Below are 24930 nucleotides of genomic sequence, written 5' to 3' on the forward strand. Positions count from 1 at the left end.
TGGTTTATTAATTTTGGCTTACCCCAAATTTACATCCAGAAACCTTGTTGCTGGTTCTCATTGCCCTGGCTTCCATACCACGTGATTGTCTTTACAAATAACTTCTTAGGTTGGTGGGGAAAAGACATGTCTCAAAAATTGCTTGAGATATAGGTGTTGATGTTACAAAGTAGGAGATATGAATGTTTACAACTAAAAGCACATTCTAGCTCCTCAACAGCATGTGTAGATATAGAGAAAAGAGGTTAGATTCCCTAACAGACAGGGAATATGGTGTAAGCTGTTGAAACATTTGGCTGTGCTTCAGCAGCAAACAGCTGCAGTTGTTGTGTAGTTGCTCAAAGGTGTTCCTTGTGTGTTTACAATGGTTGGTGCTGGTGTAGTGGTAGTCTGTCCAGCTGCTTGACTGACAGTCCTTTGCTCAAAGCAGCCAAGGAACCAGGAAGAAGTCTGGTACCCCTTTCCCAGCAGTCTGGTGCAACCAGTTCATTCTTGGTAGCAGAATTTTTTTCATCAACATAGTTTGTATTCATTATCCCTTTGAGTATCAGCCTGGACTGCTTTTCTGGAAGGCACTGATCCTGTTAGCTTATGTATCTGTTTCCTTTGATGCTGTCTGGCTCCTCAGCCCTTTGAGCTGACCTGTTTCACTTGGCCCTTCCAGCATTCCCTCCCTGGGTATCCCTGAAAGCTGCCTCTATTTTTATCAGCAGAATCCTGTTGACTTCTGCCCAAAATATGGCTCTGATTCCTTGGTAGAGGGGGATTGTGTCAAAGACTCAGGCTAGTTTTTGTTTAGGCCCTTGAAGGCTGGAGAATCTCACAGAGGGACTGCCCACTAATGATGAATTAAGGCAAGGCCACAAGTCCAAGCTGTCCCTCTAATTTACCGAGTTCTCTTCCAGCCTCCAACAGAGGAGCCTCTGAGTCTGTTTGAAACCTGGCACTAACATGTTGTGTACTGCTGTCAAACCTTAGTGTGAGTCACGGTGTCGGACCCAATTTAGAAATTGCATTATCCTTTGCCTCCTTTTGATGCTCGACTCAAAGGTCTTTAAATTGATATACAGTGGACGGATCTAGGCCATTTAGCTTGTCAACACCACCTGAACACAGCACAGAACAAGACTCCCAGGCAACTTTTACGGGATTGAATTTTCTTAAAGATGAGAAACGAAAGCCTTTGGCCAGGCTTCCTGTCACAAAGAACCTTTCATAAAACCCTCCTAGAAAATTCAGGCATAAGCTGAACATACTTATCTGAAATGCTGGGGCTAGAGGTCTAGATGTCAGTACTTAGGGTTTACAGTGTTTCCACAGATGCTTCAGGTAGAACACTCTATACGTGAAACCCCAAAGAAACCCAGGTGCTCTGGAGTTAAATATTCTGATGCTGCTGCATGGTACTCTGAAGTCTATGGGTCAGGAGCCCTTAGATTTGGAGGTTGGGGCCAAGGGTGTTCAGGCCTTTGCCCTTGGTTTTTAGATAACTTACATTCATTCTGATAGTTAACCTTTTTATCTCACGTTGCTTTAGTGTTGATCCTAATTTCTTAACTGCTTTTGAATAAACAATGATATTCATTATACTAATTTATGACAATCTAGGTTTTGAAACTCCACTGAAAATGTCATGGAACATGACAAATGAATGTCAAGGATGTTTCCAAGTCCCTTTTAAAACTGTGCCCTACATTCACTGTGAGTTCTGGCTGTGGGCTGACACTGAGGCTCCTTCTCACGCTCACCCACTAAAACCCCTGCAGCTTAAATGATGAGTTATGTCTGTCTGTCTGCCTCTATACTCAGGCTTCTGCATCCCTCACATCACATTGATTGATCCATCCTTAGAGTTGATACACATCTGCAACAAGCACAGAGGCCTTAGGAGCCAGGCTCCTGTCTCAGTAATGTACCCCAATTTCTGTGTGGCTTAAGGCTTTCTAGGCCCACACCTCAAATTCTGCATTTTGTGCATTTAACACAAACGAGGGAGAAGAAAACTTCTCTATGTAATTTGGTTGACAGAGACCACATTTTTCATAGCTCTTCTCTTAGTGGCCTTGTGCTCACTCCAGAAAATTGAGGCACCAGGTTTTGACATGTGTCAGAGGCCTTCCAAGGCCACGTGCTAAGGACTCAGTGTGATTCCTTAGAGTAGGGAGGTAGGATAAATGCCATTAATTCTTCCCTATCTCCATCTCCCCCCCACCCTCTTTTTAAAAAATAATGCCTCTCCATATAGCCTAAGCCAGACTAGAATTCACTCTGTAGGCCAGGATTCTCTCAAGGTCTTGATCTGCCTACCTCAGCCTCAAGTATTAGGATTTCAGGTATGCACCACCATGCATGGCCACCAGTGTCCTTCTAACCAACAGAGGTGATTTATGGAGGTTGCATGTTAGGTAGTATTGTGACTGTGGACTGTGATGGCTTGCTCTGCAGAGAAAGTTAATGGGACAGCTTCTCACTATGTGCTGATGCAGTGTTCCAGAGCCCTTTGAGGTGCTGAGCTAGACCAGTGCTTGCTTTGAAAGGAGAGCCAGATGCAGATGTCTATAGGAACTGGCCAGGGAGAGCCTCTGGCAGTGGGAAACATGTAGATCCTGCCCTACTAATGCTGTTATTTCACCTACCAATGTAAAGGGACCAAGGGAAAGGGTCAGGTTGAGGAGCAGTCTTCAAGATAGCCAGTGTCAGTCCCTGCTGGCAGCCTGTAACTCTGAGCCTGCCTCTAGCCTGCCTCTAGCCAACCTGTGTCAGGGCCCCCAGCATGGCCTGCTCTTCCACCTTCCACCTGAAGTTGAGGTGGCTGCCTTGATTGCTTTAGGTAATCCTTCTGGCATCCTTGTGCTACAATCCTTATAATAGTAGGATGTGAGGCCAGAGAGATGGTTCAGTAGTTTAAAGCATTTGTTGTTACTGCAGAGAACTTGGGTTTGGTTGCCAATCCCCACATGGCAGCTTGTATCCGTTTGTAGCTCCAGTCCAGGGGATCTAACACCCTCTCTGACCTCTGTCTAACACCCTCTCTGGCCTCTGAGGGCACCAAGCACTCTCTCAGAGCATATAGGCATGCATGCACTCCTACATAAACAGAAAATAAAATAAACAGGAAGACATGTGATTTGACATCTGCCCCCAAAAGAAGGTATGTGGCTGAGCAACCAGCATCAGCTTCCTTGAAGACTGCAGCAGCTTCTGCAGTGCCCATATTTTCAGTGACAGGTTTGTGGCTGATTTCCTCTTGCAGGTAGCACTTTAAGTGTCTCAGATTTCGTCTGCACTGATTTTGAAAAAAAGTGCCCAGTCATTTTACTCCATGGAGAACTTGAACCTGCCCTGCAGACCTCTTACATGTTAGTGTTTGTGATGGGCAGTGTTAATTGTCAATTCAGCAGACTCTAGAATCACCTGGGAGTGCCGTGAGAGCGAGCATTATCTGGATGATATTAATTGAGGCAGGAAGACCTGCCCACTGAGGCTGACCCTGTTCTCTGGGCAGGGAAGCCTGCAGAAAGGGAGCTGAGGACCAGCAGGTATTCCCTGCTCTCTTCTGACTGTGGATGCCCTGTGACCAGCTGCTTCAGGCTTCTGCTGCCTTCATTTCTCTACCATGGTGGGTGGACCTTTGACTCTTCCTGCCAAACTGTGCTCTGAGAGTCTCTCCAAGAGATCTCGGTGGATTTTGTTAACCCCTCCCCACAGTCTTCTTGATCCTCTTAGGGCTGAGTACTATATTTGGAGCTGGCCTTGTAGGTTCTAAAAGTCTGCTTCTTATTCCTTGGCTTGGGCAGGCACCATTTTAACTGAAATGAACCTCCCAGTGTGGGTGAGCCATGCGTCTTATGGATCAGTTGGTTTTACTTCATGGCTTTAGCTGGCTTCTTTCCTACAAAGCTGTTTGAGGGTGTTTTCTTTATTCTCAGGTGGCCTACTGCCATGTATTTCTTACTGAGAAATAACTCTTTGTAGATTATTGTTATGAGCTGTTGGCCTGTCATAAATTTGTTGGACTTTCCCTCTTACAAGCACTTAAGTGTTTTTACATGATACAGTAGCCCTGTTTTTCCGGCTGCCTTCCTGACCTGCCCCTGAGGGCACGTGGGTAAGCCACACAGCTTTCTCAGAGCCTGTAGTGCATTCTTGTTTGTGACAAGAGTGGGCCCTAAACAACCCACTGAGGTGAGTGGAAGACCCCCTGGTGTGGGGTGAATGAAACCATCTTTGTGGGGCTGACTGACAAGGATTCAGGGTTGCTGGTCTTATTTTGGTCCTTTATTCTCTCTGCTGCTTTATGCACAATTTGAGTCAGGGCTGTTTTGCGGATTGATATGAAGTCCTGCGGTTACTTTTGACTAATTAGATAGAGATAAATCAGTTTAGTAGATTGATTTATGATGTTTGTATCCTTAGAAAGTTCATTTTCCATAGGTACCCACTGCTGAGGAGTGGGTGTCTGCGTAGTCTCCTAATTGGAATACAGCGTCAGAAAGAAGGTCTTAGCTGAAAGTCCACGCTGCCTTTCCTCACTAAGGAATAACGAGGGACCCAGACCTCCTAATGCCAGGCAGGCATCCTGTGAGGTGCTGAGTGCTGAGCCTGTCTCAGGTGCACATCTTGTGGCTTAATGACTCATAAGGTCCATGGATTCCCTGCTGTCTCATGTCAGGAAGAGCAGGGTTGGGGTTGAAACCCTTCTCTGAGACAGTTAGGATCCCCCAGGGACATATGAGCACCCTGCTTTCCTGAGAAACTGAGCCTATAATTTTTAAAGGCAAACAGCTTTTTAAAGCTTTCCAAATAGCCAAATTGTTCTCCATCTTCTGAGAGAACAGTCTTCTTGAGGGGGTGGCAAGGGCGAGTTAAGGGGGCATGCTGGGAAGAAGGCTTGCTTCCTTCGATTGAGTGACTTCCCTTTTACTGTAGTGTTGTTCGCACTGTCATTGGCATACTCAGATGAGAGTTCCACTGCACAGCCGTCGGCTCAGTAATAGCCTGAATGTTTTCTGTAGCCGAGAAACTGGGCTGGCACCTACTTCTCATTCCTCAAGGAGTAGTTTTTCTCATTATGGTTGTAATTAGTCATTCCTCCTAGACCACAAGCTCTTTGAAGGAAGTCTGTTTACTCCCTCGTCATGCATTAATGAGCATCTGCTCTGTGATAGTACTGCTGCAGGTGCTAGAGACCCAGGCTTTGGGGTACTCTTCTGGGTTGAGGGTCAGTACCAGGAAGCATAGATGGGAGATAGGGCTTGTGGCATGTGCTGTGTGGGGCCTTCAAGCTACATTCTGTCCTTTGCGGTGGCGATTGTGACTGTGGAATTGACTTGTCTCCTGTGCATTTGCTGACTATAGTGGACCATACTCATTTGTGCTGCTGTAGGCATTGCCCAATAGCCCTTGTCTACCTCGGGGTCTCTGCATCTTTCTCTGTCCTGTCCTATGGTCACCTTCAGTTGGGTTGGCTCTCAGCCTTCAGTCTCTGTGATGATAGGGATTTATATGGGTCAGCCCAGAGCTAGTATCCAGGCTCTATGAGTCTCACCGGTCTCAACATCACCTTCCTTTCTACCACCATGAACTTAGTATGGGCAGCCACCTACACTGAACAGACACCCCTCCACTTCCGTCTCTGTCTCATTTGCTTCCTCCCACCCCCGTTTTTTTTCTTTTTTAAATTGGCAAACATCCCTACAAACGAGCAGCCAAAAACCACTGAGTCCAGAGGGCAGCGAAGGAGCAGTTTCCCTTTTCAGGCATTAAAGATGCTCTTGTCTCACCCTCTCCCTTCCTACCCCAGTTTCTTGTTAGTGCTTCAAGCTTGAGATAGAGCCAGTTACTGCTTCAGCGAGTAGTTTTTCTATGAACAAGAATGCCTGCTCACAGTGGTGTTGTGAAGCCAAGAGTCTAGACACGGTAAGATTGCTCTGTTCTGAGAGAACAAAAAGTGAGTCCAGGAGGTGCCTTTCTTTCTGTGCTTACATCCCCACCTGCATCCTGCATCACAGGTCCACCTTCTTCCTGAGTCTTGGTTTCCTGCCTGTGGGTTCTGTGAGGTTGGTCAGGGCTATGGAGGGCAGGGATAGGGAGCAAACTGTGTTGCTGTGGGAAGCCGCCGCCGATACTCTTCAGCTGGGACTGTCTCCCAGGCCACTGAACAGCTCCCTGGTCGTAAATATGCTCAGGCTAACCCATCTCACCCTTATCTTGTGGCTCTTGTCTGTTCACACCCCTCCCTCCAATCGTAGGTTTGTGCTGTGGCCCCACAGTTGGTGGCTGAAGCTTTCAGCAGTGGAGTAGAGAGGGAACGGAGGCTGTGGTGTCTTCTATAACCTTGAGTTGAACATTATTTATATTAGAATTAAACATTCCCACTGCAAAACCAATTTGATCACAGTCTTAGTTGTTTTTGCTGAACCAGAGTTTTGTGAATTTATGGTCTGGAGTTGTGGCGCTACCCTCACCAAAGCAGGACCCTTTCTCCACAACAGAACCCAAATCTGCGTAATTAAGTGGTACAGTCTCCATCACCAAAGTGTCAGGGTTTCAAATTTAAAACTCCCAAGTTGGGAAATGTGAAGATTAGATCCATAGAGCAATTCCAGCTTGCTTATAAAGAACAGAATATTTTTGATTATCAGTTAAGCTCCTAATTATGTGAAGAGGTTTATTGCAGGGTTTGTGCAGCATAGGTGATTAGTGTCGTCATGACAACAGCCTCTCCCTCCTTCCTACCACCAGGAGCTTGCTCTCTGCCAGGTGCTGGCTCTTTACTCTACAGCCTGGCATACTAGACATCTGTACCAGTGTCGAAGGATCCTTTGGTAGGAGGGAGACATATAAACTGGAGTCATTTTCCTCCTTTCCAGGAGCCACCCTCTGTTATGTGAATTGATATGAAAGAGATCCCAGCTCCAACCGCTGCCTCATATTAGAAGGTAAAATTCAAGTGCTCAGGTACCTTGGTCATTTCAAATCCTAACGCCATCCCTGGAGTCCTCCCTACCCCGGAGCCCTTAACTTGGGGTGATGTCATGGCTTCAGTTCAGTCCTTTGCTTGAGTGACAGCCCATGTGCTGAATGCTTTACTGACAATTTCTACTCACTAAGTCCTAGTTTGTAAAGCCATTCAGTTCCTCTTATGGGAGCTCCTCCACTCTGTTCCCCCAGCCAGAGGCTGCAGTGTATCAGAGAGGCAGGTGAAATGTGGAGGGAGTACCCAGGACTCACACCAGGCCCTGAAGCTTCCTAGACCTTGTCCTGAGCACTTCACTTCTAGTTGGGCTTTCCCGCTAGGTGGTTGAGTGTATACAAACATAACAAAGACTCAGTGGTTAGAAGGTGGCAGATGTCCTGGGCAGGCAGCCCTTGTCACTGTCACTGCACTGTTTTTCATTTTGAGCCTGTCTCACCTCCTGCTCCTCTTTGTTTCTGGATGTGGGAAGATGGGCAGAAATTTTCATTCTTTGCTATCCTAACGTAGCCTAAAATTGTAAAACAACAATTAAATACCTGTGCCTGCCTCTTGTCTAAGTCACTTAGATTGTTTCTTCTGTCTACCCACCACTCAGCACCTACTTTCTGTCCCCTGCAGCTTTCTGTCTACACTCACATCAGTGCAGACTTTTGGGATGGTTAGGACTTCCCCTGGTGCTGTCCCCTCCTTATAGCACTGGCCCCATCCATTGAATGCAGTAGCAATCTTCACTTGGTTCTGACCACAGGGCCTGTGCATGTCCCAGTCATGTTGTCCTTAGCAGCCCTGGGGAAAGATGAGCTGTTGAGACAGCTCCAGCAGCATCGTCTCTCCTGCTATGCATGAGACTCTTTCTTCCTTTCTACCCTGGATCCTTCTGCAGAGAAGGCCCTAGGTCTCCACCCTTGCCTATTCACAGTGTATGTGGCTGCTGTTAAGGACTAGGGTATTTATTCCATTCTAACAGTGAGGCCAAGCATGATCCTCTTGGTGTTTAGAAGACGAATTGGCAGAGGGCTTCTTGGAGTTAAATGCCATTACTTCGTTACACTGAAGAGTAACAAATGACCTGCTGTGAGAAATGACACCCAGAATAGGCTGCTGACATTTCCTTGGATAAAATAATAGGCTGGCTAAACAGACTAAGAAATATTGAGGCTTCTACTTGCCCCACACAGTGCCTGTTTTATGCAGGCCCAGGCTGTGCTAGCTCAGCTGCTTCTGTGAACCAGAGGTCCGAGAGGGCCCTTCTTGGTGTTTACCTTTGATTCTGCCTGAGGAAATGTCTCTGTGCTTGGAAGGCCCTTGAAAAAGGGTATGTCAATGGAAGACATCTCAGAAGCTGTCCTCTGAATGCAGTCGTTGATTCAGTGCCCTGAGACTGGAAAATAAAGTCAGACTTGCTCCTAGACCCACAGGATGGGAATCAATTCTGCCAAAGAGTTTTCCCCAGGGAGCAGGAGGAGACAGTTCACACCCACATATGCACTCTTGATCTTCCCATTTCAGTCAGTGGAAAGGGGGCACTGGGCTGGACTGGATGTGAGGCAGGCTGTCGTGTTCTCCCTATTGCATCTGTCACCCGAGGGAGGTGATAACTTCTGTCACTGCAGCTTAAGGGAGCAAGCAGGGAGAGAGCACCTTTCTCTGTCACTGAACGGTGTATTCCCTAGAGGGTGTGCTCAGATCCAATGCTGCCTTTCTGAGATGGGACAACTCAGGAGGGTCACATGAGGTACCACAGCCATGCCTGGAAGTCTGACCTGTATCCAAGGGAAGGGGAAAAGTTGATGGCCAATTGTGTCTCTTAGGGTTGTGAATTCTTTGGGTCCAGTGTGACATGAGTGACAGTATCCTCCACACAGGGGCTGGCTTTCTGCCACCTGGCTGTTCTGGCCCCTGAACATATGTTTTCCTTGTCATTGTCTATCCTGCCCAGCTCTCTGCACAGGGCCGGGTCTGTAGTGATAGGTCCCATAAAAGGTATCAGTCCAGTACCTGCTAAGTCCTTCCCCCGTAATCTAGGCAGTCTGCTATTTGCCAGCTTATAGAGAACAAGTCCTGCTCAGTTTCTAGCACACTTGCACCCTGAATGCTACAAGGACTGGGCTCCTCCCTATGAGGCATCCAGAATAGGCACAGATACAGACAGGAGTTGGTGAATGCTGCCAGGATCTGGGAAGAGGGCGAGAAGGGGATGACTCTCATAGGATACAGGGATTCTTACCCGGGTAAGGAAAATGCCTTGGAGTTCATGGTGGTGATCTCACAAGCTCTTTCCACAGACTTGCACATGTGCTTGCAGTATGTAGGTGTGGCAAAAGTCTTGCTTTTACGCATTGAAAGAGTAGATTCCATGGTATGAACTATGTCACATTTTAAAAAGAAAACCCCCAAACCTAAGCAGTGCCACAGAGAGAACTGGGGTATTAGCACCATTTCTTATAGACCCAGAATCACTGTAGGTGAGGAGTGAGCTGGTGCCAAAGGGCTGGGTCCTGCTGCTGTGTGTAGGACTGTCACCATCTCCAGGTTCTGTAGGTCAGCACAAAGAGCCTGCCTGTCAGCTTTGACCCAGGGACTTTGATGCGACAGCTCTTTCCCATTGCCTTTCCTGGTCTGTTATGCACAAGGAACCAGGAAGGCAGTGCGTTCATCCTTGCGTGGGCCAGGAGCCCTGCAGGTGCTGGAGAGGAAGTCATAGCTAAGGGCTAGAAGCTAGTGAGCCTTGGCCCAGGCCCTTTGTGGGGAACAGTTAGGAAGGTGGTCTGATGTGGTGGCTAAGGATGCGTGGGTGGCTAGAGGCCTGACCCAGGTCCCAGGTCTGTTGTGGGCTTCTTGAATTCCAGGCTGGTTATCTCTGCTGTGCTGTTGTTTCTCTGCATGCTGTAGGCTGTTAGAGACCCTGACAGTGGGAATGGAGTTGTGGCAGGTTGTTTGAGTGGGTGTGTCTGAGACACAGGGGGTGGTGGGAAAATGATAAGGTCTTGATAATTGTTAGCAGTGTTGTTAGCATTGCTGGCTTTGCCTAGACTTTCAAAATGGATGTGGGCTAAAATGTTTTCTTCTTAAAGAACATTTTCTTTATAAAGATGCACATGTGTTTGCAAATAAAATGAAAATAAGGAAATGATAAAATGGGCGGTCAATTTCTAAACCGTTGATGAGCGTTTTCCTGGGTAATCGTCCTTCTCAGGGGCCAAGATGAGTTTGCTCAAATATCTGATGAACCATTTCAATTAGGCATCTGTTTTCTCTACTTTCAGAAGAAAATTATTTTGAATACCACTGTCTTTTCTGAAACTCATCTGTGCCTCTGCCTTCTGGGGCATTAGATAGTAACACAGAAATGTTTACCCAGAGCAGTTTGGGAAGCTCTACCTCAGAAACCGTATTCCAGAGGAATTATTACAGAATGAATATATAAACTTATTAGAAGCAGAGTTTTAAAAACTCTCATAGAGAAAGTTTCAGTTCTGTTAGGGCTTTCTAGAATATGAGCTGTCTGAGAAGTAATAATTTACAATATATTAATTATGCTAATTAATCAGAATGTATTCAGAATATTAATTATCTGCAACTAATTAGATGTTAAAGTTGAGAACCATTAAGTGATGAGGTGTGGGTCTCTTGAGCCATTTATTCAGCATGATCAAAATGTGGTGGAGGGAGGCTGGCGTGCATGCGCATGGCCGGGTTTCCTATTTGTTTATTTCACATGGTTGATTGCTTCTTGTATCTTCCATACTTGGTTCTGCACAGACCAGGAGGACGTGGAGAAGGTCGATGTCTCCAGTGTGCCTGCAGAGGTGCTTCGCAACATTGAGGCTGACACCTACTGGTGCATGAGCAAGCTTCTGGATGGCATTCAGGTGAGCCTGCAGTTTGGGAGGCTCGGGAGGCTCTAGCCAGCATGCTGCAGCCCACTGGGAAGGCCACTGGGCCACACTCTACTACCTGGCTTCTGAGCTGAAGCTGTCTACCTGAAAAAGCAGCAGCCTTTCTCTGTCTGGAGCAGCACATACTCACCTCAGGGTCATAGGCATGCGATAGGTCATACATGCTCCTGGTTCTGGGAACAGTCAGTGTGTCTGCCAAGTAGTCCAGTACTTGGTGTGTGTGGAGTTTGATCCCCATGCTCTGATCTCCCCTTGCTTCTGCCTGTATTCTCTAGCCTTTAGTGACACTATGGGCACTGGTTCTCGAGTCCTTGGCAAACTACTGGGCACCTATTCCTTAAAGGCCATCAGGTCCCTTGACTTCTAGGCCTGTGAGTAGCCCATAGCCCTCTCGCTTCGGTGGCATGGCTCTGTATGCATGTGTTACTCCCACTGTCCCTGATCCATGGGGAGGGTCTAGCTTTCATAGTCCCGAGTACCTGGGCATCGTGATGGGGACATTGGTGATTTCCATATGGAAGTTAGGGTTAGGGGCAGTGATGTTCACAGAAAAGCCCCCTGGCAGCTTGGTTTTATGTAAATAGTGTTTCTGTGTGTGTTGAAGCCTGCACAGTGCCTAGGACATATCCCATTAGCTGCTGGGGACAGCTGCTGGATGATTTGTATAGTAGTGGCCGAAGCAGGCAAACCAGCCCTCAAACACCCTGCAGAATGGTTTTGGTTTGTTTTGGCCCAGAATATCTTTCCTAAATACCTGCTTTGTACCTGGCATTGTGTTCTGTGTTTGAGAAGGAGCAAGGCATAAGGCATGCTGGGAGGACCACACTGCAGACTGGGGCCCGGATGGAGGCAGAAAGCACCGGCTCCCAGGATAAAGTGTGGCTAAAAGAGATGCTCTAGGAAGACAAAGAGTTTTGTTTACAGAGGAGGGGAGGGACTGAATTCCCAAGATTTTCCCTAGGAGCCACTTGCAGAAGCCATGCAAAGAAGGCCCTGGCCTGTGCTGTGCCAGCTAAGGGAGCATCTTAGCCCTCAGGGCAGCAGGAAGCCAGCTGGGCCACAGTCACTCTCATCTTTCTGAGTAGGTATCTTGGCTCATCAACTGGACCTGAAGGTCAAATAATGCTTCAGAAAATGTATGGCTTAGACCCCGAGGCTTAATCTGAGTGGCTCAGCCAAGTGGTATGTCAAGGAGACTTAGGTTTGCATTGCTTTTCATACCTGAGGCTGACGGGGAAAAATTAGCATCCCCTGTGTAACTGAAGAGTGGAAAGCTCTTCTTTGCTCTTGATGCAGATGGCCCTTGACTTATTTTGTTTCTTGTAAAGACAAATGTGCCCACTAGAGACTTATTTGGGCCCAAGCATCAATCCATCACTTCCTGCCTTTGTTAATGTTTTCATATTTACTCCTTCTTCAGGAACTTCAGGCCTTTCCCTATTAGAGAAGGGATTGAACTGTAATGTAAAAGTTTATAAATTATCACTGTCGCTTCTCTGATTGTGAGTGATGGGACTTGTGCCATTTAAATACAAGATTATCTGGCTTCTGTTTGTAAATAAGATCGCCGTACAACAGAATCAATGCTGGCCTTTCATTTTTCACCTGAGCTTTGTTGTCGGGCAAAGTGGCTTATTGACAGGGCTGACAAGCAGAAGGCACCACGGTCCTCTGGTGCCTATGTTTATAGCACGTTCACAGCTCAGTGGGAGCTATCTGTCTTTCCCTCATGTGGCTAGGATTGATTTCACAGGAGCCTCCTGTGAGCAGAAGTAGAAGGCTCTCAGTTCCACTGTTTGCAATTTGGGAGCTTGGCTGGATTCTGGTGGCTCAGGCAGTCCCAAGAGTCTGGAGACTTCAGGACTCTTCCATGCAAGAGCCAGTTTTGTTTTAGGTTAGCCCGTGAGGTATGAGCTTGGTTAAAATACAGGCTCGAAGAGACCAGCAGCCTATTCCCCAAGGGCCTGCATGGCTCTGTCCTTTACCAATGGTGGCATTTTTCCTAGCCCACTTTCCGCTCCTGGTCATACCTCTCTCTCCTCCATCATCATTATTATTATTATTATTAATTATTAATTATTATTTTTGTTCAGTTGGAGTGTTCTTCCCTGAATATCCATTTCCTTGTGCCATGGTCTAGGTTAAAAACCCTCAGAAAATAGTCTTGTTTTGTTGAATGCAGATTCTCCTTCTGGCCTTTACCTCGTCTCTAGTTCTTCTAGAAGGCTAGGTTGACTTATCAAAAGGTGTTATCCATCCATTCCACTTCCTGAGGGGCTTCCGTGGAGTCAGGGTTCCAAATGATAGACCAGACTAGGGCCACCAGCTTTGTGGCTAACAAGCAGCGCCCTCAGGGATGAAAATGGGAGTTGGGTCTATCTCTTGCATGTGGGCAGTGTGCCTTGTATCAGGTCCAAGGTCCTGAACACCAGGTGGATGCTCAGAGAGAAAGGCCACTGCTCCAGGTTACACAGCCTCTGAAGGAGCCCACATTTGGACCCCATGGCTCCTATGGCTTCTACTTTGCTGACGTAGATAGAGGAAGTTGTTTTATAGGGCAGGTTCTAAAGCAGTGATTCTCACCCATCCTAATGCTGTGACCCTTTAGTACAGTTCCCCATGCTGGGTTGATCCCCAACTACAAAATTATTTTCCTTGTTACTTCATAACTATAATCTTGCTGTAAATCGTAATGTAAATAGTTTTGGAGATGGAGGTTTGCCAAAGGGGTTTTAACCCAGCAGTTGAGAACCTCTGTTCTGGAGGGTAGAAACCACATCGGTCTTTTGTTTTTGTTTGGACACTCTAGGTAGCTGTAGCTACATTTGTTTCATTGTGGGCCTCAGTTGGAGAGATTCTATGCCCACTAAGTTTTTGTAGTTGATTTGTTAGCTGTTACTTCCTCCAGAGTATGGGGGGCACACCTGTGCAGGTGCTGAGGGTCACTATGGTGGGTATGATCAGTACTGCTCTTGCGGCCCAGACCTGAAGTCCAGTGGGGCTAGGCGGGAGACGGGTGAGCAGTGGAGGTGAGTGAAGAGAACTGGCCAGGGTCTGTGGCTCAGGAGAGCAGACTTTGGGAAAACTGTTCCCACTGCAGCTGCCTGGAGATGACCATATACAGAACATGTGTGACTTGCTTTGATGGCTTGTCACCAGCAAGGACAGTCCTCAGAAAAGAAGTTTGCTGGCCTGCTAACAGCCAGCCAGTGCATTTGAGGAGACTCTGCAGATGCACTGTGGCTTAGGGTTCCCTACCCTAGACGGTGTGAAGTAAGAGAAGAGCCCTCCATCCTACCTCAAAATGTTGGGAGAGGTCCTTCTTCCAGGCAGAGCTTGAGTACTCTCAGTAGTAAAACTAGTCTTACTTACTTAATTAAAATTTATTTATTTATTTATTTATTTTTTTTTTTTTGAGACGAGGTCTTTCTGTGTAGCCTTTGCTGTCCTGGAACTTGCTCTGTAGACCAGGCCAGCCTTGAACTGATTGAGTCATCTGCCTTTGCCTCCTGTGTGCTTGGATTAAAAGTGTGACAATCACCGACTACCTAGATTTAGTTTTATTGCAGCAGTACGATTCCTACTTCATGAAGGGTGCTCTTCAGTGAGGCTGCCTTTTGATTGAAGTCACAGTGCTTTGGGAATGCACTGACACCAGCAAGGCTTGTGGTGCTGCTTAGATTCTTGCTCATGTGCTGGTATCTACTCACTGTGCTGCTGTGTGTTTCAGTACAAATGTCCGCACAGTGAAGAAGGTCGTTTGTGTCTCTGTATTGTTATAAAAACAGCTTTGTTCTAACAGGCGACTTGAAAGGGTCTCAGGGACCCCAACAGTTGACTGGCTGGTCATTGAAGGCTTCTGAATGAGACTCATGCTTCCTTAATCCAGGCACATGGCCGTCTCACTGAGAAGCCCCAGGTGAGCGCAGAGAAAGTACTGAGTGATGTGGACCTGGCAGAGAGGACCAGGGGATGAGAAGATAAAGAAGACAGGGAAGTTTGTGATCAGGTGATGTTGCACAAGCTGATGGCTCACCCCAAGCATGCCTACTAGGAGGCACATCTTATATACTGTTTGCAGGGGGGAAATGGGACTGAATCGGTAGAAAGCTATCATATAATGGCATGAAGTCAGCAGGAAGCTAATCAAGCAATGTTGCACAAGGAGAACACAGGATATCCCAAGTTTACCATAGACTGAACACACAGCAGCCTTGGGACTGATAACCACAGTCCTTTAGGGGATAAGAGTTGAGTTTCAGGATCTGAAGTCACAGGGCCCCCGAGACCCTGGCCCCAAGCCATTTCTGGCCTTGCCAAGCATGCTCCTGGTCTTAGAGTAAGAAGTAGATTTTTTTTCTCTGCATACCAGGACCTTAGGAAATGCTCCCAACAACAGAGCAGCCAGTGAGCCTGTGTGGTAGGAAGCTCCAGTATCACTGTTGGCAGGGATGGGAGTCCTAGTACATTGACTGAAAGGGTATAGTATGCCTAGGGTTAAATAAAATGTTAAATTAAAATGTGAAGTTCGGAGACACAGTTCGTAACCACAATACAATTCTGAAGACTTTGAACAAACTAACTGGAACTTCTGGCAGCTAGAATTCCAGTCATTACATTCCTGCATCCCAGTAGACATAAGAGGAGGTTAGTGGACTGAGAGGGTCTGAGGAGATGAAGGGGCAGAACAAACCCAGACAGAGAGAATGGCTGGAGGGAAGAGAGCAGTGGGAAAATGACAACAGAAGTTTGGGCTTTTGGTTTGTTTTATTATATGTGAGGAGTTACAATGTGGGTACCACACTCACCTTAGCCTTGGAATCTTGACCCTTGTTGCTTAGAGTCAATAAATAAATGAATCACAGAGAGAGAGAGAGAGAGAGAGAGAGAGAGAGACAGACCCCAAGTACAAACCATACAGATGTGAGGTGGGAGATGGGGAACGCAGATATGAGGAACATGCAGAGGGAGGGTAGGTGGTAACTATAGGCTGGAGATGGAGGTAGGTGAGATACAGGGATAGCAGAGGCTGGAGAAAGCGGGAAGATATGCTTGACGCTATGAAGAAAAGATACCTCTGAAGTAGACTGGATTGAAATTTTGGACCTTTACGGTCTAGCTGCTGCTCAGCTACCCCTCAGGAGTCAGGATTGATTGGGTGGGGGTAGAGCTCTGGCTCCTGATTAAAGGCTTTCCAGATGACTACTTAGCTAGTTCACAGCCACCTGTAACTCTAGCTTGAGGGGACCCCATGTCCTCTTTTAGTATATGTGTATCGCCCCATATTAAAAAAAAAAACAACAACAAAACAAAACAACAAAATATGAAAATGGACATGGTGACATACACTTTAATCTTTGCACTTGGGAAGCAGAGTTCAAGGCCAGCTTGGTCTACATAGTAAGTTTAGGCCATCCAGGCTATATAATGAGAGCCTGTCTCAAAAAACAAAACCTAGCCCCAAACCATGATAGTATACGGAGTGTAGCTGGGGGGAGGAAGGGCATGTAAGGAGTCAGAGGGTGGGGCAATGAGGTGCATGAAAATACAACCAAACCCATTGTTGTGCATAATTAATAAATGTTAGTGAAAAACTGGAAGGGTTTCTAAGATGAGGAGCCTTTGTACTGCACAGTCTTCAGCTTGGCCAGTAGACACCTTGAGTAAGAGCAAGCTTACTCTTGTAGCTCACATAGGATGTATCTGAGAATGGTCGCCCCAGGAGCTGCAGAGGGACTGTATGGCTCACAGCCTGGGGAGTGCTCCCCAGGCTTAGAGGAGTGTTCCGGACTGTGCTCAGGCCTTCTGTGTGGACCTACCATGTTGTTCAGGTTGGTGTGGTCCATGCTGGAAGGAGATGCTGAAGAGGCAGAGGCCGGAGGGTCATGAGTTTGAGGCTGGCTTGGGCTATACTTTTGTGGAGGTAGGAGATCCTAGTGCCTGAGGGGATCATAGCCCCATCCCTGGAAGGAGCACTGTGGAAGGAGTCTGGGCTTGCAGCCGCAGACATTTTGAAGCCCATGCAGGAGCAGTTTTTTCTTCCCCCAAGTACACTCAGAGGCCAGCAAGAGGTGGAGAGTTTACAAAGGACTTGCTTGGCCTAACCTTTGCCAGTTGTTTTCCAGTTTTCTAATTTTCTTTTAAAACAGGTCTTTCTTGTATAGCCCGTGCTAACCTGGGTCTTGTGATCCTCCTGTCTCAGCTCTGTTTCTGACACACAGGTTATCTGTAAATGCTGCTCTTGGTTTGTATAGCTTCCTCTGGGGGATGACTTCTGCTGTAGACAGTGGAAATATACATGAACAGATTCTGCTGGGTGGATAGTTCTTTACAAAAGATTGCATGAAGGCAGGTAGCTGGCTCCCGGCCTGGTGAAGCTGGTTTGAATGTTAGTGCTCTGGGGTGCAGACTGGTGTTTGATCCCTATGGAGTCTCAGCCCTTCGCTGTCATGGAGTCCAAGGTCCAGGTAGTTAGGAGTTCCGGGCTGCCAGTGCCCTTCTCTGGCTCCTAGGGGATTATTCTTGCACTCTAGCCAGTCTGTTCATTTCTCTAACAGCACTCATGCCAGGGTTTGTCGGGTGGCCATTACTTGCTGAATTACGGCTCCGTGCTTGCCTACCCTGAAGTCATACTATTACTCTTGGACTCATTACTTAGCAGGACAGCTTCTTTGAGGAGAAAAGAACCGTTGCCTTTTATAATTAGTCATTTACATTTCCTTTTCCTTGGGGAAGAATTATTCAATCTGAGAACTGGTTGGTGGCCCTGACGGAATAGGAATGGGAGGGAAAGTAGCTCCATTATCCTGGAACTTGATGGTGAGAAGGCCACCAGAGAAGACTGGTGCCTGGAGTGGGCATTGTCCTGGCATGGGAGGTGACCTTCTAGTAGAGCTGTGGTGACCCTCGGGAATGAGCTCAGACAACTGGGACTTCAAACTGCCTGTGTCCCGGGGGCTCACTGCTGCTTACTCAGTTCAAAGGAAGGAGAGCAAGGGAGGGCCACTGTGCTCAGACAGGAGGCTCTGACATGGCCTTGTGGACAGTGAGGAGGAGAACAGCCTGTGGGACACCCTACTGACTCAGGAGCGAGTGGATGGAGCACATGCCAGCTCACAGACAGAACCATGGACCTCACTGGGGTCCCTGCTGAGGCTGGCTCTGTGTTCTGAAGAAATGTGATTTGAGAGTCTTGGTCAATAAAATGGAAGTGTATTAAATGGACAAAATCATTCTGTAACTGTGCTCCTGAGATTCATTATGAGTGAACAGTAAGCAAGTTACAAATGAAATAAAAACTAATAATTTAAAACAGCCTTGAAAAAAACATAAAAATCCACATTCTTGCCTGAACATGAGGGATATTCTTTTAAGTCACTAGACTCTCCATTGCCTGAATATGTCAGTCAGCTGATCTCCTGCTGAGAGAAGCCAGGGTGCTCTGAAGTTTCTGTGAATGCTTAGCGCATCCCTTCTTGCTGACATATCCACTTTTCTTGAATCCTTCTAGGAGGGGCTGGGTCTCAGTGTGGAAGGAGGGCTAGGTTTTTCGGAAGGCCAAACCTCTCTTCACAAAACTGACCATACCACATGGGACTCACAGAATTGGGTGTGCCACGCCAGGTCCTCACCAGCTGTCCTTGTTAATCCTGCCCATCTAACCTGCAATGCTATTTCTGCCACGTCACACTTCCTCTGTGCCCTTCACTTATGCTTCATAGTAAGCATCCTTTGTCAAGACATGTATCTGGAGAACACTCTCTCCCCATCATGGCATATCAGCTTATTTTTTGGACAGTGCCTTCTAATGAACAGAAAAGTCTTAGTTTTGATAGAATCATTTTGGGCTGTGTATTATCTTCTGTGTCATGACTAAAAATAACCCTTCACCAACTCACAGGATGCCTTATGTCTTTCTTCTAGAGGCCACAGATGTGGTAGTTTCTTTTTCCATTGCTGTGATGAAATGCCCCTACAAAAGCAACATGAAAGAGGAAGGGCTCGTTCTGGTTCATAGTTGATCATGGTGGGAGCTGGCAGGTCACATCCCATTCACAGTTAGGAAGCAGAGAGTGACGAATGCATCCACACTCAGCTCACTCTGTCTATTTTCTATAGATAGACATGATCCCTTGCCCAGGGTTCGGGTCTGCCCAAGTTAAGTTCATCTGCTTATTCAGGCCTGGTCACCAGTGAGTGCCAAAGCCTTATTCACCCCAGAGTTTGGCTGTCAGGAATTCTCAACTCCATGCTTCTGGTTTGGGGAGCTGCTTCACAGAGAGCAGCACTAGCTGGGAGAAGGGGTAACTGGAGCAGCAGGCACAGCAGGCACAGCAGGCTCTGTGGTGTCTGTTCATTCTGCCTGCATCTCTTCCAAACTGACTCCAGGGACCTTTGAAAATGAACCGGCCAAGCAGTTGATGGGTCGGTGTCTGGAAATCATCTATCTGTCTGTCTGTCTGTCTGTCTGTCTGTCTGTCTGTCTGTCTGTCTGTCTGTCTATCTATCTATCTATCTATCTATCTCTGGAAATATATCTATATGGATGCATCTCTCCTCCCCCTCCATCATTTTCCCGCTTTCTTCTCCTTTAACCCTTTCACATGTTACCCCAAATTTATAACCTCTTATTCTTTATTTATTATTGGGGTGTGTGTGCATGTATGTGCATGCCTGCATGCATGCATATTTGAGTGTGAGTCCCTTTAGTGTTGCTTATATGCATATGCTTTTAGGGTTGACCACTGGGCTTGGTTAGCTAGTCAGGGTGCTGATCTTTGGGGAAGGCTAATTTGCCCCCTCTAAGCAGTTTTTAATTGCCAGGTGCTCTTCATCTAGGGGTGGGGCTGTGGGATTTCCCTCATCCACACTGGCAAGTCACCTGATGCTGTCACTCTTTGGGTCTTGTTTAGGGAGCCATAATGTTAGGATTTCACTGTCATGTAGAAGACACAATCTAGTATAAGTCTTTCCTGGGCTTCTGGCTCTTGCAATCTTTGAACACCCTCTTCAGCACTGTTCCCTGAGCCTTCTGTGTAGAGTTGTGTTGTAGATGTATTGTTGGAACTGGGCTCGCCACAGTCAGTTGTTTTGGACATTTTAGCTGCTTGTAGCTTTTTGTAATTGTTTCTGTTTGCTGAGAGGAGAAGCTTCTTTGATGAGGGGTGAGAGCTGCTCTTCTCTGAAGTTCTGGAAGGTCAAGTTCACACTCCAAGTAGAGAGACTGTGTGTTCCTCTTTGTGGGTGAGGTTTGTGTCATTGCCAGGTCACACTGCTGGATGTGCTGCCCTGGTGCTGTCCTCCTGGTGCTGTCTGCCTCCCCTGGGTTGCTGAGGACATTGAGACTTCCAACTCTAGTAGGTCTGTCTTGTTCTTCTGTGGCTTTGCCAGACTTCACCATATAACTCGAATCTTAGTGTTAGCTGTGCATCCGAGGGCCACTGTACTGTTTAGCAGATTGGTATGTCACCGATGCTGTCCTGTTATGATGCGGCTTACTTCTTGTCAAGGTCCCATCATGACTCCCTCTTGTCTGATGGCACCAAACACTTGGGTCTCCTTTATTTGGGCCTCTTCTCTCCTCTCTCTCCTGACTGTGTATGTATTATTGAAAATGCTCATCCTCCTCCCTCCCTTCCTCCCTCCCAGGCAGGGTCTCACTACATAGCCCTGGCTGTCCTGGAACTCTCTGTGTAGACCAAGCTGGCCTTGAACTCAGAGATCTACCTGTTTCTGCCTCCCAAGTGCTGGGATTAAAGGTGTGTGCCACCACTGCCTGACATCTAGTAATAAAATCTTATTTTTTGCTTCCTTTTCAAACTTCCATTTAATGGCTGTTTTAGAGCAGCTTCAGATAAAACATAACCCCGGAGTGTTCCCATGTAATCTCCCCCCTCCCCCCACAGCCACACTTCCCCTTTTCTGAAGAACGCCTGCCTGCATTAATGTAACACACTTTTGACTGACAGGGCAATGTCAATGAGTCATGACCAACTGAAACTCATAGTTTAATTAACGTTGTAAACTATGGGTCTGGCAGATGCCTAACAACATGTGCTGTCCATTAGTCCTCAGTAAGCGTCCGTGTGCCACCTGTTCATCCACCTCGCCTTCCGTTGGAACCTGGTACCCATGGTTTTGTCTTTGCCAGGATGCCACATGGTTGGCAGGGTGGCCTTCCCAGCCTGGCTTTGCTCACCCTGTTACTTCATCTCTGGTCCATGGCTGTCTGTCTCTCCAGCAGTAGCTCTGTCTTGACCACTCTGCACTGTCTTCCTGGACCCTGCCCACAGTGTTATCACTCTGTGCTGCTGCTTGCCCTGTGGCTGCAAATGAGCCCGGGGCATGTTTCTACAGTGGCTTACAGGAGGAGGCTGCTGTCCTGCTGTGTCTGTCAGGACCTCTCAGTGTTGGACAATGATCTGTGATCAGCAAAGCTGGGGACAAGGAGGTTGGGAATGTCCTTGGGGTAGATGCTGTGGTAGGCTCCATTAGATGCAGTTGCTCACCCTGCGCTCTTGTGTGGGATCACGCTGTCTGTCTTTCATAGGTGAGAAGCAGGAGGAAGTTGAGCTAGCAGATGGGAAACACGAAGTTAGGCAAGGCGCCATGTGTTTTCAGTGGCTCGTCTGTGCTGACTACACTCCGAGAGGCTTGCCACAAGCCTGTCCTTGTCCTCGTCCTTCCCGCCTCTTCTCAGAGGCTGTAATGGAGACATTCAGGGTATCGCTTTAACCAGTGCTTCTAAGCTTGGAGGGACAGCTAATGTGATGGATGACATAATCACGATTCACAATGAGTTCAGCTGCCTGGAATACCAGCCCAGAACCAATCAAGTGAGCACGCTAATAGGAATAAATGTAAAAATCCTGCATTCAAGTTCAAAAACCCAGTCAGACCAGGTCAGTGGGAAGCAGTTGGGACAGTTTGGGTTGACTGCATCCTTGGTGGGAAGCTCTGTCATCATTTTGTCTCCATTATGGCTCTTGTCTCGTAGCTGATAGCCCTCAGCCTCTGTGGTCCCACTCTGTTATTTCTACACGGCACAATCAGGATCTTTCCACAATTTGAATCTTGTAGCCGTGACAGTGGACAGATGCCCTTTCCCCTGGCTGACATCATTGGGCAACTGTGCTTCTTTCTCACCTCCTGCTTGTAACTCCTCCCAGCTCTTGTCTTGCCCCACACTCCCCCTTTCCTGAATATGCCATGCTCCCTAGGGACCCTGGAACCTCTCTGCTCTGCTCCCCACTGATAGCTTTACTGCAGCCCAGGTCTCACATCCTCACCGTGCTGCTCCCAACCAGGCCCTGTCCAGTACCCCAGGGTCAGTGTCCGCCATGCTCTTCCCTCTGTGCTGTGCTGTGTCCACATAATACATGTTTTGTCCCCAGGTTAGCACAGCAGGTAATTGCTAAGTGTGGCATTTCCCATGTCAGATCTGAGAGAGAGAGAGAGAGAGAGAGAGAGAGAGAGAGAGAGAGAGAGAGAGAGAGAGAGAGAATATATGAATATGAATGAATTATCTCAACAGAATGGCCCTAAAGGTGAGCCCTGGCCTGGTCTGTCTGTCTTTGTTAGTGTAGGCTGGCAGTCAGCAGGACACACAACAGCAGGAGACACAACAGTCAGCAGGACACACAACAGTCTCTTCTCTGTGCCATCTCTTGCAGCCCAGCTCTTTAGCCCTCAGCTCTAGTGGCTGCCATCTTGCAGCACTCTGTAGACTTTAGAGCTGCTGCCAGAGCTTTATAGAATCTGGACTTGATAGATTACAAGCCATAGAGCTAACGTAGACACAGGCATAGGGCCTCCCCAGCTGCCTGCCCTGGCCTCCATTGAGGTGGGCTCTTCTCTCCCAGCCAGTGTTGGGCCAGTCAGATGCTGCTGTTTTTGTCTCCTGCCTTTGCCCAGAGTGCCAAGGCCTTGAAGGGTCTTTAAAAGTAGGACCCCCCGTCCCCCTTTTCCTCTTATAGAATGGTATCATTTTTGCTTCAGTGTTTGGATTCTGCAAAACCAGCTTCCCTTTCTGAGCTCTGAACAAACTGAGAAGTAAAACAAAACAGTGGCAGATGGAAGCAAAGGAGAGCTGTCATTCTTGCTGCACAGTGAGCGGGCTTGAAATGGTTTCTAGTGTGGAAGCCAAATAGCTGGCTAAATCCACACTGTCTCCAGCCAGTGTTGGTAGGCCGGGGCTGGGCAAGAAGAGCCCACAAGGCCTCTGTCCTCCAATAAAGCAGTGAGTAGTCTTCTGGATGGGGGTGGAGCTCTCACCATGTAAAGTGTACCCCAGGTGTGGGTGGAGATTAGGAGATGTATCACCCCTAATTTCTTCAGCTGTAATTGGGGTAGCCATCACAGCTCCAGTCAGCTGTGCAAGGAGGCTTGTCAACCTCAGGGAGGTGTATCAGACTAGAACATAGTAAGTGGTCAGTAGGGCCTTCCTGACCCAGAGGCTGCAAACCACCCTTAGCTAGTCTCTCATCTCTATTTAGTTCCGACTGTTCATAAATTCCTCCACGCAAACACACACCCACAGACTGGAGCAGTAACCCTCTGCTAGCCTCCTTGGAGAAATCAAGTCTCCCAAGTTATACTTGGCAAGCTCAGATCCAAAGATGACCGATGACTCTCTGAAGAGCTATAGGCTAGAACCAAATTTTCTATGGCTTTTAAGGTTAGGTATGTTAGAACCCAGTTAGTCCTGATTCTGGCTTCTGCTCCATCGCAGCTGGCAGGATGCTTGGCCCTCTGGGATGCGCTACAGCTCCTCGGGACCTCAAGTTCTGAGCATGAGACTGAGCCCAATAGTTGCTCCTCCGGAGAGCTGACTTCTATGAGAGTGCATAAGCCTGTCAGAGATCTGGCCTTCCAAATCTTGGTAGGAGGCCATCCTAAGGCTCTGGGCAGTTCCCACCATGTTCCCAGATCCTGTCTTTGTTGTTCTCCTAGGTCTCTGGAAGGCCTGGCCTGGCCTAGCCCTCGCGAGTTTAGTAGGCACAGCTCTTCTTGGTCTAACCCTTGCATATGAGTAAGCTGTAAGTCTAGAGCCCCTCACTGCAGTATTGTCTGGGAGAGATGTCCCAGCATGCCTTGCTTTTTCTGTTGCAGATAGACACCTATATAGCTTATAGGCTTTGTTAGTACTGAGCCACAGTGGCAGCTTGGCATTAAGGACTTATACTAGCCAGCGTCTGCCCTTAATCCTTTCCTGTCTTCCTTGAAGGTTCCCCCTTCAGGATCAAGTGCTGAGATCCCAGGCTATCAGCAGGCTCTGAAGGGGATGGAGGGCTGATGCTTCTGACTCTGCTCTGTTGCCTGCTGACTGCAGACACTTGCTGCCCTTGGGTGCAGGCCACCTGGGTGCCCCACCATCTGTGAAGCTGCAGAATGTACATCCTGTGGGCTGAGAGGGAGAAGGCATTCTTCCCTGTCCTCTCGCCGTGCTCCATGCTACTTTTGAGTGCTCTCTTAGGTTTGCAGGCTGCCCTTTGCCATGCCAGTGTTGTGTCTGAAAGCCTTTCCTCTGCTGGCTTCTGTCTGAGGCTCAGAACAGTCCAACAAGGCAGGGTGCTGAGGCTCAGCTCATAGGTGACAGGACCCATGCCCAGAGAGAGAGCACATACTGTAGATGTCACATGAAGCTAAATATTAGCTATGCTTCTATTCCAAGGCCCTTTTACAAAAGCTCCCTCCCCAAATCTGCCCCTCCACCCTGCCTCCAATCCGTATGAACATCATCCACATCACTGAGAACAGTCACATGTCACTTCTCATGCAGTGACTGCATTCTTAGCACTTGAGTGCTGCACTGTCAGCACATTTGCCGTTTCTCATTGGCTCCCTGGTGGACCGGGTGCTGGCTGTCCAGGTGCCCATTGAGGTGGTCATTCCAGCCAGTGGTTCTGCTCAATGAGCCAGACACATGGGTGCTGGTTTGTTCAATTTAAATGTAAATATCCAACATTAACAAATAGAAATGTTCCACGAAGCGTTCCTGGGAGCTGTGTGCATCCTCTGACATTAGATAGGAGTGAGACCTCGTGGTGCTTT

The 24930-nt window shown here is 47.7% G+C and overlaps 1 protein-coding gene across 1 annotated transcript in view; it reads left to right on the forward strand.

The window, feature by feature from the left end:
- Tbc1d22a (TBC1 domain family member 22A) overlaps window positions 1-24930 on the forward strand; it is a 286103-nt gene that overhangs the window by 127651 nt on the left and 133522 nt on the right. Inside the window, exon 9 of the mRNA XM_021216494.1 lies at window positions 10742-10851. Coding sequence (XP_021072153.1) covers window positions 10742-10851 — 110 coding nt within the window. The remainder of the gene's footprint in view (window positions 1-10741; window positions 10852-24930) is intronic.

This window comes from Mus pahari, chromosome 17, assembly GCF_900095145.1.
Source record: "Mus pahari chromosome 17, PAHARI_EIJ_v1.1, whole genome shotgun sequence".
NCBI lineage: Eukaryota > Metazoa > Chordata > Mammalia > Rodentia > Muridae > Mus > Mus pahari.